This window comes from Engystomops pustulosus, chromosome 2 (assembly GCF_040894005.1).
Source record: "Engystomops pustulosus chromosome 2, aEngPut4.maternal, whole genome shotgun sequence".
Lineage (NCBI taxonomy): Eukaryota > Metazoa > Chordata > Amphibia > Anura > Leptodactylidae > Engystomops > Engystomops pustulosus.
The window spans coordinates 242,777,603-242,795,848 of record NC_092412.1 but is presented as its reverse complement, the minus strand read 5'-3'; the positions used below and the strand labels follow the sequence as shown (position 1 = coordinate 242,795,848).

At 42.0% G+C, this 18,246-nt stretch overlaps 1 protein-coding gene across 1 annotated transcript in view; it reads left to right on the top strand.

The window, feature by feature from the left end:
• Positions 1 to 12,298: 12,298 nt before the first annotated feature.
• The window catches only part of ADAMTS5 (ADAM metallopeptidase with thrombospondin type 1 motif 5), a 76,467-nt gene continuing 70,519 nt past the window's right edge, over positions 12,299 to 18,246 (top strand). The window contains exon 1 of the mRNA XM_072138599.1: positions 12,299 to 13,682. Coding sequence (XP_071994700.1) covers positions 12,639 to 13,682 — 1,044 coding nt within the window. The 5' untranslated portion in view covers positions 12,299 to 12,638. The remainder of the gene's footprint in view (positions 13,683 to 18,246) is intronic.

Genomic DNA, 18,246 nt, shown 5'->3' with positions numbered 1-18,246 from the left:
CCCACATATTTCCCAATTAATCCTTCCTCAAGGATAAAGCCATTGACATATTTTATATAGAATTTCCAACAAAATAACTTTGAAGTAGGAGAGCCGACAAGAAAAATGTTGAGTAAGAGCACAATCCACTGAATGCTTTCAATGGTCCTTGAGAGTTGTGCAACTTATTATCTAACAGCTGCTGTAGTTGATTCACTATTCTTTGATAGATTATTGTTAGGTTTTATTATTTTTTTGTTTTCAGCTCTACCTAGCAACAAGATGGGACCAACCTCGAAGAAAAGCATTTCTGAAGTGGACGGAGAACAAGAGAGAAGAATGAAGCCTAAGTAGATGTTTGATGAAGGCACTACTGGACTATGCATTCATGAGAAGACAAAAAGTTTTATGAGCTTCTCACTACAGATCTTTTTGTTGTTGTTGAAAAAAAACACCTTATTCTTCTTTCTCTTACAAATATGATGTCTTACACTGTTTTACCTACCCTTGTTCTTTAAGTATTCTTGTTCCTGCATCAGGACTTCTTCGCTTTTATCTATTGAGACCTCTTCAACTAGAACATGCTGATACTTGGGCCTCAATGGCTGTAAGTGTTTTTTTCAAAATAAAAAATGTTCCTGAATGTATCATTCAGATGTTTTCTTAAAGGGATTTTCCACTTTGCCTCCTAAAGTATATATTTTTTTGCAGATATCCGTTGTACAGTTCGAGAACATGAGGCTCACTGCTCCCCCTTCCCTCTCCATAGAATCTCTAAGTAAACAGACACCAAAGTGAGTTTCTGTCTTATTCATAGCAAGAGAGATATCAGAAAAAGAAAAATTAAGACTAAGAAATGATCTTCATAGCCAAATAAAAAGAAGATTAAGTGCATCCCCTTGACAAAACATGTTGCAAATGTTCTTTTTCTACTGACTAACATAGTTACCACTTGCATTTTGAAGAGTGTCCTACAGTCTCCAGAGCCCTAGAGTTAAAATTGTAAACAACTTTATTAGTGTTTTCCAATGCCTCCTCCATGTTCTAGTTGCAACCGAATGGTTAACATTGCTCTGTTCAGGCAGCTTTTGTCCCTTCTCACCACAAATCCATGTTGCATTGTGTCATCTTTGCATCTTGTGTCTCTTCTGCTCAGGACAACCCCTGAGTTTTACCTCTTTCTCGACCAAAGTAGTACCCAGTGCATCCTGTATGTCCACCACATGACTAGTAGTGAAGAAATGGAGACAGTGGGGAGGAGAGTTTCCAAACCATTGCCTTTACTTGCACCGCCCACCCATTATTATTCCACACTCCATTGAGTAGATGTGTCACTGATGAACCGTCATGCCCCTTGTATACCTACATACCATACATCTATTACACCCAATCACAGTGCTTTTAGCACATTGGGGGTCATTTACTAAGGGCCCGAATCACGTTTTTCCGTCGGGTTTGCGCTGCTTTTCCCTAATTTGTTGTGGGTTTTTTTGAGCACGCGATCAGATTGTGGCGCATTGGCGCCGGCATGCATGCAATGGAAATCGGGGGGCACGGCCCTGTCCTTTATTTGTCTTATCCTGTAGTATTAACTCTCCAAGCTCTGACCTCAAACCTATAGTTTTGGAGGTCTTGCAGAAGTATCAGAATCCATAACTCCTAGAGGAAAGATTCATGGTAAAGATTTCAAAAACCCTTAGGCCCCTTTCACACTTGCGTTTTTCACGCGCATTTTCTGCGCGTGCTTTTGACGAGCAGAACTTGCATTGCACTCTGACCCATTGTAATCAATGGGTCTTTTCAGACTTGCATTTTTTTTCACGCACACACACGCGTTTTTTTTAACGTTTAAATCTCAACATGCTCTACTTTTGCAAGTCATGCGCGTGAAAAACGCACCATACAAGTCTACGGAGACGCATCAAAAACGCATTGCACTCTGAGACACACGCAAGTGCAATGCGTTTTTCACGCATCAATTGCCATAGAAAAGATAGAGCTCAGCCCTGAGTCCATTTCACGCGCATTTTCTGCGCGTGAAAAACGCATTGAAATTGCATCAAAAACGCGCGTGAAAAACTGAGACACTGAACAAACTCTGACTGAAAACTGATTGCACTCTGACGCAAAATGTGCGTTTTTCACTGACCAAACGCTGATCGCACCCTGATCAGACTCTGACGTGATCTGCAACGCAAGTGTGCAAGGGGCCTTAGACTACTTTCCCAGGTTTATAGATGGAATTCCAGTAGGTAACCAGTGTCCTAGTGGGTCCATGTCTTGGTTCATGGCTTGAGTCAAGACTTTGACAAATTTTAACAGGCTATAACCCAACAAAATGAAATCTACAGAAGATTGATCGAAACTGGTAAAAAGTCACTCAACCAGATTTAGCTCTCATTATTCAAGGATCCCTGGAGGGTGATATGATAAAACCTAATTGGTTTCCATTGGCAACTCTTCTACTTTTCTTGTTCATCAATTTTAATTAATACCTAATATAATGTAATTGTTTTGGCAGCGCTCTGTACCGGCAATTAAAAGCAATTAATAATTAATGATTGGACACACCAAGAAGTTTAGAACAGATTGTCATTCCTCTGACCTGATGGCTTATTTAAGGTCTCAATAGTGATCAATGGCTTTGTAAAAATTCGAGTTCAACAAATTTGGACGAAGATTGTGAAAAAATTCAGTTCAGGACCCTGACTTGACCCCCAACAGAACCCCATTGAAATTGCTGGACGCACTAGGAAGTAGCCCACAGAAGACGGTTCTGTGCTCTGACAAATAATCGGTCACTGTATTTCTTTGTATCCTCACAAAGACACTGTAAGGTCCCTTAAAGGAAATCTACCATCAAAATACATCATGATAAACCAGGGACATTACTCATAGATCCAGGCACCGTGACACTGGTAATATTTTAGTAATCTACCGATAATAAGCCAAGACCCCTGATTTTAACACAAAAACTGGGAAAACCTATTGACTTGAGAATAAGCCGAGGGTGGGAAATGCATTGGTCACAGCCCCCCCTCAGTATATAACCTGCAGCCCCTGTAGTATAGAACCTGCCAGCCCCTCTACTATGTAGCCTGCTCTGTAGTATATAGTTCAAATGGAGAAAGAAAAAGAACAAGCGCTTTCCTGGTGCAAATAAGTTACAATAGCGGGCTGGATGTCTTATCTTCTACGGTCATGCTATCACCTGTGGTGGTTGTGCTACCAGGCACAACACTGTAGGAAAAGCACTATTAAAGCTGGCTGGTCCATGCAGGAAGAGAGATTCTGGATATACAATCATCTGATAATCCGAGAGGGATGAAGGGAGCCTCCATTCCTGACGAAGCATCCAGTGGTTAGTACGCGAAACGCGTTGTCTTTCACTATGTTTTGTTTTTTGGGTTGCGCTGTAGTATATAGCCTGCCAGCCTCTGCCCCCAGTATATAGTCTGCAGTACCTTGCACCCAGTATATAGGCTGCAACCCCTTCCCCCCCAGTATAGAGCCTGCAGCCCCTGGTCCCCCAGTATATAGCCTGCAGCCCCTGCCTCCCCCCAGTATATAGCCTGTAGCCTCTATCCCCCAGTATATAGCCTGCAGCACTGCCCACCCCATATTAATTGTGCAGCCACTGCCCCCAATATAATGCCTGTAGGAAAAAAACTAAAAGTTTACTCACCTTCCGACGCCTCCATCGGCAGTTTCTCTTCTGTACAGCCATGCTCCAGCATCGGCTCAGTGTCCCTGTGTGGTCCGTCACTTTTCTTTTTTTCTTGACTCCAGTATATGCCAACTGACATGACACTTGCAGTGTGTGCTGGATGAATGTCCGGCCACATCACTGAGCAATCGGAAATGAAATCAACATTCAGTTCTGGTTGTCAGTGTTCAAGCTGGAGGTTCAACAAAGGAAGCATCACTCTCGCTAGTATGTAAGGAGACGTACTAAATGTTGTGTTTCCTGCTGAGAGACTGTGACTCTAATTCTGTGGGACTCTACAGCAAACTTTCTGTAATGTTGTGTAGCCAAAACACCCACCTATCCCTGTGCCTTTGACGTTTACCCCATTTTTTCGTACGGTGAGAATAGCGCAATCTGCATTGTTATTCTTCTTGCCAGAAATGCTGAAGCCCCAACAAAAAAACTTGTAGCCTTCGTTATAAGTCAAGGTCAATCATCCAAAAATGGATCCAGCACACAGGACCTGCCATGGCTCTATGATGAATGGAGCCCTGCAGGTCACTGGTTAAAGGAGAGGAGTCCTTCAATAACGCAACACTATTTCATTTTCTACAAGAATTGTTCCAGTATATTCTATATAGGTGAAATTTCACTTTATTAACTGGTGGTGAGACACTTGCGGCTTGGTTGTCATGTATATATCGTCCTTCTTCATCCAAGGTCCTGTCACCGTGATTCAGAGGTGGAAGCATGTCCGCACATCTCCAAATCTATTTAGTAATACAGTATTAACTAGACAGTGCAGTCCACTGTGTAGTGCCAATGGTGGGGTACTGCAGCTCAGTCTCTAATTATTGTCTTGGAGATGAATTGCAGTAGCACGAAACAACCACAACACAGTACATGGCGCTGTCTCATTCCATTTATATTTGCTGAAAACTGATAGATGTCATTTCCACACTGCACTACGAAGAGGTTTTTAGTACCAACAGGCTGGACAACCCTTAATCCCTAATATTACTAGGTGTCAACGTGAGCAGTTTATTGTAGGGATGTGATGGTCTTCATAACCTTCAAACATCCCCATAAATGATGGTGTCACCTCTTTAAGGGATTAACAGATGAGAATCTACTTTCTTTAAATAAATACAGGTCTGGAGTGGCTCATCAGAAGAACCAGAGGATCGGTGGGTCTAGTGTCTACCCTAATGTTGGGCCCCAGAGGTCAAGCTGGAGACAAAACGATTTGAAGGCTACTTGGGTTTATTCCCTGGAGTTGATGGAGATTGGGACGTGGATGGCCTAGTCATCCCATTTAAAAATTGGTGGAGTGGCCACCAAAATTCCAGAAGCTCTTCCGGTAGGCCAAGACTTTAACCCAATACATGACCTTGAAGGTTCAGAAGATGACAATCCAATTTGCAGGCTACTGGAGTCTATCTCCTAGAGGTTGATAGAGAGTGGGCCAGCAGTGGATAACCCAGTATCCAATTGGGAAGCTACTAGGATTTGGTTTTTCAATTTGGAGGTTAATGGTCGCACGCGCCATACTTACATGCACCAGGAAGAGATCAGTGAACTCCGACGCACCTCGGCGGACCTCGGCACAGCAGCGACACCTGGTGGACATCGGGCGCAGGACCTTCATGAATCGCCGGAAGACCCGAACGCTCGTCGGAGAAGCCGCCGCTGGAACGTGAATGGACCGGGTAAGTAAATGTGCCCCATTGTGTAAAGTAATTCCTGAAAAGATTAGTCCAATATATTCTACATTGGAGAATCTCCCCTTCATTGTACGGTGTTGAGACATGACTAGAGTCTTGTTTGTCATCTCTATCTCTTCCTTGTTTTCCTCTCATTTATGACAAGACTCATCCAAGGTCATGTCACCATGATCCAGAACTGGAAGCATGTCCACACATCTCCAAATCTGTGCAATTACCGGCATCCAGTAGATAAGACTTTAATAAGTTATTGAGCCTGGCCGGCATCACCCTCCCTGTACATCTGTAATATGAAACATTCAGCGCTTCTTTATCATTCCCATGTGACAATGTCATCGTGGAGAAACTTATTATCAGATGCTTTCCATCTGACACGTATCTGATGCCTGAGATTCACACCAATCTGGACTGCTAATGCTAGGAGAAAAATCCAAAGAATGAAAAAAATAGAAGTTCTGCCAAAAGCTCCTATTATTATTCCATGGGAGTGAGAGGAGCCATCAGTAATCGCACCGGGACAAAACTGCATTGATTTTTGCTTTACATTTGATAAACAGACTTTTGCCTTTTTTTAAAGTCCGGGCAGGAGACAAGGTTTTTAATATTTTTCAATTTGATTCAAACCTAAATGTCAGCACTTTGTGTTTTATTAAAATGTTGGGTTAGTAAGTTGCTAGAAACTGACCTAAGCTTTTGGGGTTCGAGACTGGGAACTCTAAAGAGAAGGAAGGTCTATAATTATATAAGCCTTGTCATTTCGAAGCTGCAAAGTGGTCTGTAAAGGCTAAGTGTAACTTAGTACCTATTTCATCTAGCAAAAATTGATGCAAAGTAGTGCTTTAGTGTCACATGACCAAATTGCTCTGCTATGATTGGTTCTCATTGAAGGAAACCTGTCATTAGCAATTGGTCTAATAAACCACTACCAATATATTGTCAAACAGTGTAACACCTTCTAGTTTTTGTTTCATTCATGATTCAGTGTGGTGGCATCATCTAGAAAATCAACTTTGAAGTGAGATGTAAATTGGTTCTATAAAGTCAAGGAGGAAGAGAGTTTAATACTGAAGTCAACTCTGAACGCCTCCTCCTCTGTGATTGACATTGTGCATCGGGCTTCAGGAGATCTGGTTAGTGATGTCTTTGGATGCAAGACCATCAATTACAGTGAAGGGGGGTTTCTGGGGAAGAGAGAGCTTGACTTCAGTGGTAAACTCTCCGCCTCCTTGACTTTCATACAGCCACCACACTCAGTCATCAAAGAAGCAGAATCTGGAAGGTGTTCAACTGCTTGACAACATACTGGTAATGGTTTATTAGGTAAATTTCTGCTGACAGGTTCCCTTTAACATTGTTATCAATGTTGGTTCCATGAACAGCATCACACAGAGATTCTTCTATAGGACACAGTATTGGGGTTGCTGGTTGTAATATATAGTGAAACTATTATGTAACCAAGGACACAACTTGAGGGGGTGCAGAGGTTGTGGTCGCAACCAGACCAAGATGCTAAGGGGGCCCTTAAAGTGTCACTTTCCCATATGTTTAGTACTATAAACCATACATCACATTTTGTCGCCTGGAACAGACTTTGCACTGGGGTCCATCAGCCTCAAGTTCCCTAATGAAAAGTTTAATCTTAGGGCCCAAACATGCACAACTGTGCTCCTAGTGGTTATATGGATGCCTGTTGCTCCTGTCCAGAGAAGGGCAATAAAGTTTTACCGCACACGATTATACATCCCGCCTCTCACTGATTCCCTGATTCACCATCCATCATCCACCAACCCATCATTCCTCCAATCCCCATGATCTCTTCCAGTTGCATTAGTAGTAATATCAGCAATCCTCTGCTTATGCTTCACATCAATCTCTGCTCCAGAAATGTTGTGCTTAGTGTTCATTGTCCAAAGAAATGTTTAGTTTCTTGGACAACGACTTAACCACAGATGTAATTTGTAGAACTGCTGGAATTTAGAAGGACGGCTTTGATATATTGTGTGGTGCATTGACTTACTTTTCTTTTTTGATTTTTCTGGGGTTATTCTTTTTTTTTTTGAAACACTGATTATGTGCTGTGTATATGCTGTATATTTTATTGTGTATACAAATAAAAGATAATTTATTGCAAATTGAGTTCTGTGTCTAAACTTTTAGCCGGGGTTCAGCGCTCTCATCATTGTAATTATCTTTGAAATCCTTTGCCATGCACAGCCCCTCAAAAATAGTGTCAAGTACAAAATGTTCCAAAATGTTTTTTTTTAAATCCCTCCACCTGTTCAAAAGATATGGTTCCTAGAAGTCTATATGGGATTTAGCTCAAACAAACATGTGGGTGGCAACTTTCAATTTACTCAGGGGTGTGTCTCTGTGTTCTGTATAAAAATACAAGGTTACTACCCCTTTGACTCATATGAGCTAATTCACATTAAAAAAAAACTTTTGGGGTCATATTTTTTAAACAGGTGGACAGATTTTCAAAACACAAACACCAACTTGATCAGGGGAGCACAGAGAATCACGTGAGCTATGTCATTTAGCAGTTTGGAATTTGGTAACAGGTCTTCATGGCTTAGACTAGCTTCATGTCTCAACAACTGAAATCAGCCTAAAGCCCCCGTATTAAATGACCACTAGGAAGGACCTTGCACAAAAACGAGGAAGCCTCAACTCTTATTCTGAGACTTGGAGAACCATTGAAGATGGTTAAGGCTTCTGAGCAGACATTACGGATGGTATTTAATACATGACCACTAGGAAGGACCTTGCACATTAACTAGGAAGCCTCAACTCTTATTATGGAACTTGGAGAACCATTAAAGTTGGATAAGATATCTCAGCAGACATTAAGGATGGTTTTTAATACATGACCACTAGGAAGGACCTTGCACAAAAAATAGGTAGCCACTACTCTTATTCTTAGACATGGAGAACCACTGAAGTTGGATAAGACTTCTCGGCAGACATTATTTGTTGGGTTTAATACATGACCACTAGGAAGGACTTTTCACAAAAACTATGTAGCATCTATTCTTATTTTGGGACCTCCAGGACCACTGAAGTTGGATAAGACATCTGAGCAGAGATTAGGGATGGTATTTAATACATGATCGCTAGGAAGGACCTTGCACAAAAATTAGGAAGCCTCAACTTTTACTATGGGACTTGAAGAACCATTGAAGTTGGATAAGACTTCTCAGCAGACATTGGGGATGGTATTTAATACATGACCACTAGGAAGGACCTTGCACAAGAACCAAGTAGCCTCAACTCTTATTCTGGGACTTGGAGAACCACTGAAGTTGGAAAAGACGTCTCGGCAGACATTAGGGGTGGTATTGCCACAAGGAATGACCTTTCAAAAAAACTAGGTTACCTCAACTCATATTCTGGGACTTGAAGAACCATGAAGTTGGACAAGACTTCCCAGCAGACATTAGGGATGATATTTAATACATAACAGCTATGAAGGACCTTGCACAAAAACTAGAAAACCTCAACTCTTATTCTGGGACTTGGAGAACCACTGCAGCTTTGTTAGTCTTCGGAGCAGACATTAGAGGTGTTATTCAATACATGACCACTAGGAAGGACCTTGCACAAAAATTAGGAAGCCTCAACTTTTACTATGGGACTTGAAGAACCATTGAATTTGGATAAGACTTCCCAGCAGAGATTAGGGATGGTATTTAATACATGACCACTAGGAAGGACCTTGCACAAAAACTTGGAAGCCTCAACTCTTAATCTGGGACTTGGAGAACCACTGAAGTTGCGTAAGTCTTCTGAGCAGACATTGGAGATGGTATTCAATACATGACCACTAGGAAGGACCTTGCACAAAAGCTAAGTGGCCTCAACTCTTATTCTGAGACTTGGAGAGCCATTGAAGCTGGATAAGACTTCTGAGCAGACAGTAGGGATGGCATTTAATACATGACCAATAGGAAGGACCTTTCAGAAAAACTAAGTAGCCTCAACTCATATTCTGGGACTTGAAGAACCATTGAAGTTAGATAAGACTTCTCAGCAGACATTAGGAATGGTGGGTGGTGTGAGCTCCAATGTCCCAATGGGTTGATGTCCCAGGCCATGTGCCCCATGAGCTCTTCTTATAATTGGGGTCTGTTTCTTTTACTGTTGTCTTAATACACAAAGAAGCAAATGTGCATGAAATGAAGGGCATGAGTGCGGATACATCAGAACATGATAGATGTCTATTTACTCAATGTCAGGAGTCTCTGCTTGGTCATTTATCCACATGGTTGAGGAGGAGGTCACATCTTCTTTACATTCTACATTCAATTTTGTAATATCCTTCTATTATATAAAATGTTCCATTTATGAATAAGAGCGACCCGATAATACCGCAAGACAGCAACAGGGAGATTCATCTTCAAAGGAAAGTCGGATTCTCCTCCCCTCTAGGGATCTGCAAAGAAAAATGTAATAAGAAACCATCTGCAAAGTGCCCGATGTGAGCGAGTACAAATAGGAATAAGTGGTTCCCTGTGTAACTCTCAGCCTTTCACCTGTATAAATGTGGAATGGAGAACGAGGAGCGGAGCCTCAGCTCTTCATGGTGAGATGCATAGATAATAATACCTTATACACAGATAGGGCGGCAGTTGTTTTGGTCTGGATTCAGACAAAGTTTTGGTGCAGTTTTTGGATGTCCTCCAGCCTCAGCTAAAACTGAAAGTGTGATTTCCCTCTTAAAGAAACAATACAAGAGGCACTGTCAGTTTAGCCTTGTGATACAGATAACCTATTCTTAAAGGGGTTGTCCAAGGTCGGAAAAACATGTCTGTTCAACGTCTAACAGTGGGTAGTATTGCAACTTCAATCATATGTATATAGAAAAGCTGCAATAGTCTGCTGTGCTGTTTTTGGAAATATTTTGAAACCTTGGGCAATACCTTTATGATAAGTCATCGATATCACATTGGTGAACGTCTGACTCCTGGAAATATCTGACTACTGGAACTACTAAGTGGATGGATGAGAAGAAAACAGCACCATCCACTGTGCAGTGGCCATTGTGGGGTACTGCAACTCCACTGTTCATTCTTGGTTTGGGGGATTTTTGTTGTCAGATCCCAATTTAATCTGTACTAAGGAGAAATCATCAGCAGTAGGGGATTGTAACATAGGCAGTTTGGGCAGTAGCCCAGGGCCAAAGCTTTCTCTGGGGTCCATGGCCACCAAAACTGCCCACCAAATTGTATACTGAGAAGACCTTCACCCATGAAATCCTCATATATCTGTTCCTGCTCTCATTACACATGAGCCATTTCAGGACTTTAGAAGGTCCTCCAAAGGTCCTTAAACTGCAGATTGGAAGCACCAGATGTAGGACATGACTCCAGTCTTGTAGGGGCTATAATATCCATACAGCCCGGGGCACATGGCAGTCCTAATGCTTCCTGGTAATCAGATTTAAAAGGCTGGCCAACCCCTTTAATAATATTAGATGTCAATCTATGAGGTCTCCAGTTCAGAGAAATGATCATAAACATAACCTTAAAGGGACAATCCCAGAACCTCATCTCATTGTCACCTATACATTGTATCCATTAAATCTCATTCTATTACCAATAGGATCTAGAATACAGTTCCAATTAATTTTGAAAATAAAGATTTTAAGAAAAAATACATAAATCAGGAATAAACTTTTATTAAAATATTTATTATTTTTTAAATATTTTGTTTTGATCATGTGATAATAAGGATGGATTACAATAAGCTGTAATTAACTGTAATCAACATTGTGTTAAATAATGTAGAAAAAGTAGATAAAAATGTGGAGCTTTCAGGAGACGCTTGACACCAGCAGACAGCAAACTGCCCAGGATGGGAGGTCCTAGTGCCCTCCTCCCATTGCATGACTTTCACAGAACTACCTGATAACATTGTAGCACCTGCGGAGATCACATATTTTACATCCAAGTATCACAGGTTAGGACTTGTACACTTTGTATCATACACGGAGCTGTAACATATGTAACACATCCTGGGACTTATAGTTCTACAGATATTCAGCTATTGACAACATTGTCTTGTTTCCATTCATAAGTGACTTTCAGTTCTTCTCTTAACCCCTTATGATGATGCCCCCCACACCTTATCCCAAGCCCCCCTCCCTTGTTGGTGAAGCAAATCTATGCAGGATAATTAATGACTAGTAGAATATATTAGATAATGAAAGGAGAAGAGGAATCAGGATTCCTAATCCACTTGTCATCTGTAATTTCATCCCAATGTAATTTCAACAGGATCTATTTTGGGATTTTTATCCATATCCACTATTTTCTCTGCTTATCCACTTAAGTGTGACCTACCTTAAGGTTATATCATCAGCTCTTAAAGATGAAAGGCAGCACAAGACAAATGGTGGTCTCTGTGTTTATTCAGGATGGCACTGGCACAGCTTGCCCACCAAGTCCCACCAGACCCCCCTCTAAGTCAACATTTCCCATCTATACTAACAATTAGGTGACACACAATCTGTCAGCTGGCAGCTCGGATTGCAGGAATAGCTGAAGCCAAAGTATACAGACTGCAGACAGGTCAATGGGAATTTCCTGATCCATTCCTGAATCATCACCTCCCCTCTCCGAAACATCATTGCATCAGCATCAGCTTCCAGGACAAGACATTAAAATGCAATAAAATGTTGTGTATGAGATGAAGTCAGGACAGTTGTGAAATAGCAGATCCAGGAGCAGAGGCAGAAGCAGCAGCAGGAGCTGTGCGCAAAGGAGAATGAAAGAAAAAAGCCATCCACACAGTGTATTGCAGGCAGTGTGGGAGGGGTGCACTCCCTTTAAGAGGCAGTGACTACTCACATTTAAAAAGCATTCCAGTATAAATTCATTGTTCCTCCTCCTCATCTTCACATCTCTTCTCTGCCTTGTTCACATTCACAAGGACTGGAGAGGGAGTAAGTGCACCAACACTTGCTTAAGGAGCTTCATCCAGGATCCTCTCTGGTTCTCAAGGAGTTAACTCAGCCTTGTCCTGCAGCTGTGTGATCCCAGAGCTTGGGGGTCTTGCTCCCTGGTCTCCAGCCTCTATTGCAAAGCTGGATGGATCTGATGGAGGAGAGGAAATAAGTCACCTCAGCTGCTGCTCCAAGAAAACTTTAGCTCAGTCTCTGCTTCTGTTGACATTCAGTGCTGGCTGATTCATCCCAGGCTAAGGGTTTTTTTCCCCTCTTCTCTCTCCAATTTCCAAAGGAGAGAACAATGATGCTGATTTTGCTAGTAATACTTGCTGCTGCTATTTCTGATAGGACTGCACACTCCAAGCATGGAGATCCACCTGCTTCTTCCAAACATCACCCAGGGTCTGAACCTCAGAGGAGGAGTGGGATAGTGCAGAATATTGACCAGATCTATTCTGGAGGAGGTAAAGTGGGCTACATCCTCTATGCAGACGGCAAGAAGTTTATTTTGGACTTGGAGAGGGATGACATGCTGCTTTCTCCTCACTTCAGCACCAAGTACCTGGGACGTCTCCATCCTCAGCATCGTTTTCATAGACATTGCTTCTACAGGGGGACTGTAGACTCCAGCCCACAATCCTTGGCTGTCTTCAACCTATGTGGGGGTCTGGATGGCTATTTTGCAGTCAAGCATGCCCATTATACCATAAAACCCCTTATTAAGGGCAAGGAGGGCATAGGGCAGGTGTACAGGGATGGATCTGAGAGGGTCCTACATGTTTTTATCAAGGATCGCTTCAGTTTTGAGACTGTTCCTAGCAGAGCCAGTTGTGAGACTAGATCCTCTGGGAACCACCTTCATAAACATGGGAATAGCTCCAGAAGGCACCACAGGGAAGACCACCATAGGTGGGGAAGCCCACACAAAGTCAACCAAAGCCTTTCCTCTTCTGGTGCTGACCCCAACCTCAAGGAAACATTCTTATTACAGCAAGGAACCACACTAAAAAGACGCCAGAGGAGATCTATATCCAAGTCCAGACATGTGGAGCTCCTCCTGGTAGCAGATGAGTCCATGTCCAAAAAGTATGGGAAGGACCTCCACCACTATCTGTTGACCTTGGCTTCCATCGCTTCCAGGCTTTACAGTCATCCCAGCATTGAGAACCACATCCGCCTGGCAGTGGTGAAGGTGGTGATGGTCACTGACAAGGAGAAGGGGCCAGAGGTGAGCAAAAACGCAGCCACAACTCTCAAGAACTTCTGCAAGTGGCAACATCAACACAACCAGCTGGATGATGAGCATGATCAGCACTATGATGCGGCTATCCTCTTCACCAGGGAGGTAAGTCCTTGTGTCAGTCCTTGGCCAGCATGACCTTAGGTGACTTTATTAGTCTGTACTTTATTGCATGTACTATGTATTTAGATTCACCACAAGGGGAGTCACTACTTGTGGGACTAATTCAAACTATCCAGACAATACTTTTGCCAACCAACCTGCCAACTTACTAGCAGGGCTTGCTGAGACTTGTAGTTCTCCTTCACCTGGCAGCATGCTCTTGGCTGCATCCTAGATGGTAAATGGGATAGATCCAACTCACATACCCAGTATGTTGTGGGTTAATTACATATTGCATATCAATGAGACCCAGCTACTGGTATAACCTATACTAAGGGTTTGCTGAGAGTTGTAGTTCGCCAAAGCCTGGTCCCTAGGTCCTTCCCAGCATAAAGCAGATGTGATATTTAGGATATTTAGGGTTGTGTAACAACATGATACTAATGTTAAAATGACAATAATATAAAAATAATAACAATATTTACTGTCATTATTAAACATGATTCCTATAAAATAATAATGATAATAATAAATAATAATAATAATAATAAAAAATAGCTTATTTTTATTAAAATCCAATTTATAATAATAAATTAATTATTATTAATTATTATTACGATTGTTATTATAACAATGTAGGCAAGATATATATGGAGCTTGTATTTCCTTATTGCTTAACACCGTGCATATGGTCTCCTGGAGGATTACATTGCAATGCTGGGACTTGTAGTTCCACCAGATATAGCTTATCATTGGTAACAACACCCTATAATAAAAAAGTGTTTCCTTTGTAAATAATACAGCAGCATTGGCAATGTAGTTTTCCTCTTGGCTGCATGCCAGTTAGTGGAGAACTACAAATCCCAGCATATCCTGTATGTGAGAGCCGCGGTTCCTCCGTGTCTGGCCTCCAGCCTAGGAAGGGAAGCTCATTCATTGTCAGTCTGGAAGGCTCATTGTCACTTTACAGCTAGAAGCTATAGGTTACCTACATTTCTGATCTGCTGAATTCCCAAATCGGTAAAAATAAACCCAAAATAGAAATCCGCACGCCGATATAATAGCTGCGGGATTGTATACTCTGTGCTGGGATGCCAACATCTTCCAGTCCTTCCAAGCAGGTGTTTCCAATGATATATTATTATGGAAGAGTGTTCCATAATAACATATGACAGTCATTCATTTCCCTGTGTATACACAATGGGAGAGGTCCCATCCAGCTTTTCTACTACAGAGATATTCCCTGACACGATGAGTAATTGGAATAAACAAGCACATTCCTTCCACATCAAGTGCCCCGGGGCTGCTGCGTCTTACTCCTGCGCTGAGGATAGGAGGACGCGGCCAATATTATCTTTATTATCCATCTATTCCTCCGAGTCACTTTGCAGTTTCTTAATTCTCTTTCTCCAGTTACTTCTTGTAGATGATAAACGTCAGAATGTCACAGCCCTGTCACATGTACGTCCCCTGCCCATAAGAAGAGGACTTGCAGTATAATTGCCTCCGTTTGCTTCCAGACCTGGAAACATGGATGCCTGTAGGGTGACATCACTGACGTCTACCTGCAGACCAAAATATTAGTGTAACTATAGCGTGATACTTGATGCAGATCGCGAGCCGTTCCCCGAGTGACAAGTACACAACGTTGATGGTTTCTGTAGCGTTCTCTTGCAGTTTTTCGCTTATTTTTGGCATCCCGTATATTCGCCTGGGGTCACACTGAGCACTTTATAATGAAGCTGTGCAGGTTGGGTGGAGGAAATGTGAGATCTGCAGCTGAAAAGTTTAAACAAGGCCCTGGAGGATTGCTACAGCTGGCTGACATGTATCTTGGCCGGCTGCTTTAGATTTGAGAGGGCGCCCAAAGCCTTGAGGAAAGGCGTGGGTAACGCAGCTCCTGTGGTTCGTGGGTAAGACGTGAATTTTTATTTTTTTTTACCCACAGAGAGGTATTAAAGTTCAGAGAGAGAGTCTTATCGTAAGCGGAATGAAAACATGCTTTCTTTTGAGTCAACGCAAATCGTAAGATTTACACTTTTTTTTAATATCAATCAGATGTAAATGCCAAAAACCACAGTATATAAGATGAAATAAATAACTCTTACCATGTATGTTAGGAATATCTGTCACGCTGGAGTTTCTTGGTGCCATCAGAGGAAGTTATTTAAAGGGGTTCTCCCATGACAACAGGTTAGCCCTTTCCATAGGATAGGGGATAACTTGTTTAGCAGTGGCGGTCCCAGTGAAGAGACCCCCAAGAATTCCAAAAATCAGGATCCATTTTACCGCCATTGCACTCCAAAATAATGGAGTGGCCAGTGACATACATGTGCTACAGCTCCTGTCTAAGGAATTGACGGAGATAGACGAGTACGGCATTCCGCTATCTACGTCAGATGAATAGAGCAGCACGATGCACTGTTTATTTGGGGTACAACGGACCCCCCTTCGTGTGATCCGTGAGGATTCCAACACAGAGACCACCATCAATCAGCAAGTTAGTCCCTATGCAGCCTGTGGGAGATCAACTTGTTGTGATTGGACTTCCCAATTCCGGTGACAGCAGACTATCTCCTCCTCACAAGATAGAGGACTACTTCCTGATTAGAGTAGTCCAAGGATTGGGCACTCATCGATCACAACAATGGGCCTTCAAAAGATGCTAGTCGCTCATGCACCCTTGCTGTTCCATTTTTTTCTATGGCACAGCGAGAGGGATAGCCAATTGTAGGATTTAATGACTAGTAGTACAGCTTCCGGCAATGAATGAAATGGTAGAGCACATGTTCGACCTACCACTCCATTCATTTGGGAGTACATTAAATTGTAAAAAAGAAAATCAGCAGCACTCCATAGAAAGTGTTATTCTTTATTCACCAAACACAGCAACGTTTCGACAATCACTCTTTATTAATCATTGTTGAAGCATTGTTGAGTTCTATGGAGCGCTGCTGATTCTCTTCCCTACATATGATCGTTTTGATCCTCGAAACTAGGAATTTCAGCTGCAGACAGCCAAAAACTTAACTACTTTGGTTCTATTTTTGGAGTATGATAAATCCCCATTCTACTTAACATTGGAGCTCTCGATGTTGTGAACTCCATGATCAGCATGTTATGCCTTACCTGCGAATATGTACAGAATCCCTCCTTAAGGTTCATCTAACCGTACCTCTTGATGATGAGGTCTATTAGGTTATTTGTGAATCACCTCATAAGATGTAAACCCTATAAATAAATGGCTCCAAAGTAACCTACAAATGGGTTTGTCTTCTTCTCGACTTTTGTTGTCCATAAGAGTCATTGCACATGCTGTGTGTTGGCCATGTTACCAGATGTAACAGAAGTTAGTATGATCCTGCTTTCAGAATGGGACAGAAGTCTTGCAAGAAGGCAGTGACTTAAAGCACAATTGATGGCTTTAGGCTCTGCTTCTTGCTCAATGTTTTGTCCAAGGTGTATGGCCTGCTCATGGGCTGTGTCGCTTGGTCTTGGGCTGGCCATGGCCAGGGCGATAACACAGAACCATTTTGTATGCTGTTGAGATTTGATGCCAGAATGAAGTATTTCTTGTCTGAAATCTTCATCAAGAAGAGTTTTCTCTTGAATGTAAGTTTTAAGTTCACTGTTTTTATCTTATCAGACTTATAAAGGCATAGTCTTACAATGGAAATGTATCCTACGTATCAAATGTTCGATTGCTAGGGGTTACATTGGCCATGACAACAGGGGCTTTCTGTCTGAAAGGAGGTAATTGTAAATGTGTTTTCCCCCCATTCGAGGTCCATGGGACTGATAGTATTCCCAAAGAGATTTACACAGCTTCCATGGGTGACCAACAATATTTCCTTTCAAATGAGAGACATGGGAGACCTCTTCTTGTCATCAGTGGTGATCCCCATAGTAGGACTTCCAGCACAACCTCAGATAGATAAGTTGGTAAATGGAGCAACTAAAGTTCTCTAGTAATTAAAATATTAATAACAGAAATCTGCCTAACACATCTGAGCTGTTGAAAGTGTGATGTGACTATTACTTGGGCAGCTTTCCATTCCCTTTAGTCAGCAATATGCTAATTTAGCTTTTGCTAAGAAGATGAGTCATTGGAGATAAATGTCTTTTCTGAACTACACACCCTAATAATGCTGTTTTTTTACATGGGAAAGGGGTCAGGCAATAAGCAATCAGTAGCTAATCCAACATCTTCCTCTACATCAAGAAACGAGGTGGTTGTAGGATCTACGGTGGTCCGAATGAGATTACACATCTTCCTCCCAGTGCAGGGTTCCTTTATGTCACAGATCTTTCTCTCCTACACAGAAGCCTAAAAGTGTGAGGAAGCTGCAGGGAATTAGGTTAACAGATACCCAGTTCAAGAGGATAAGCCAAAAATACTCAATGAAGAGAATGAAGAATTCAAATAAATACTAGGGTACCTTTACTGTGTCCAACATCTTCGTCTTTACCAAAACTGACTTTCCAAGTTACCGTAATAAACATTGTGGTCATAGAACCTCTGTTTAGGGACCTCAAGCAAACACGGTCTATAGTAAAGAATGGTCTC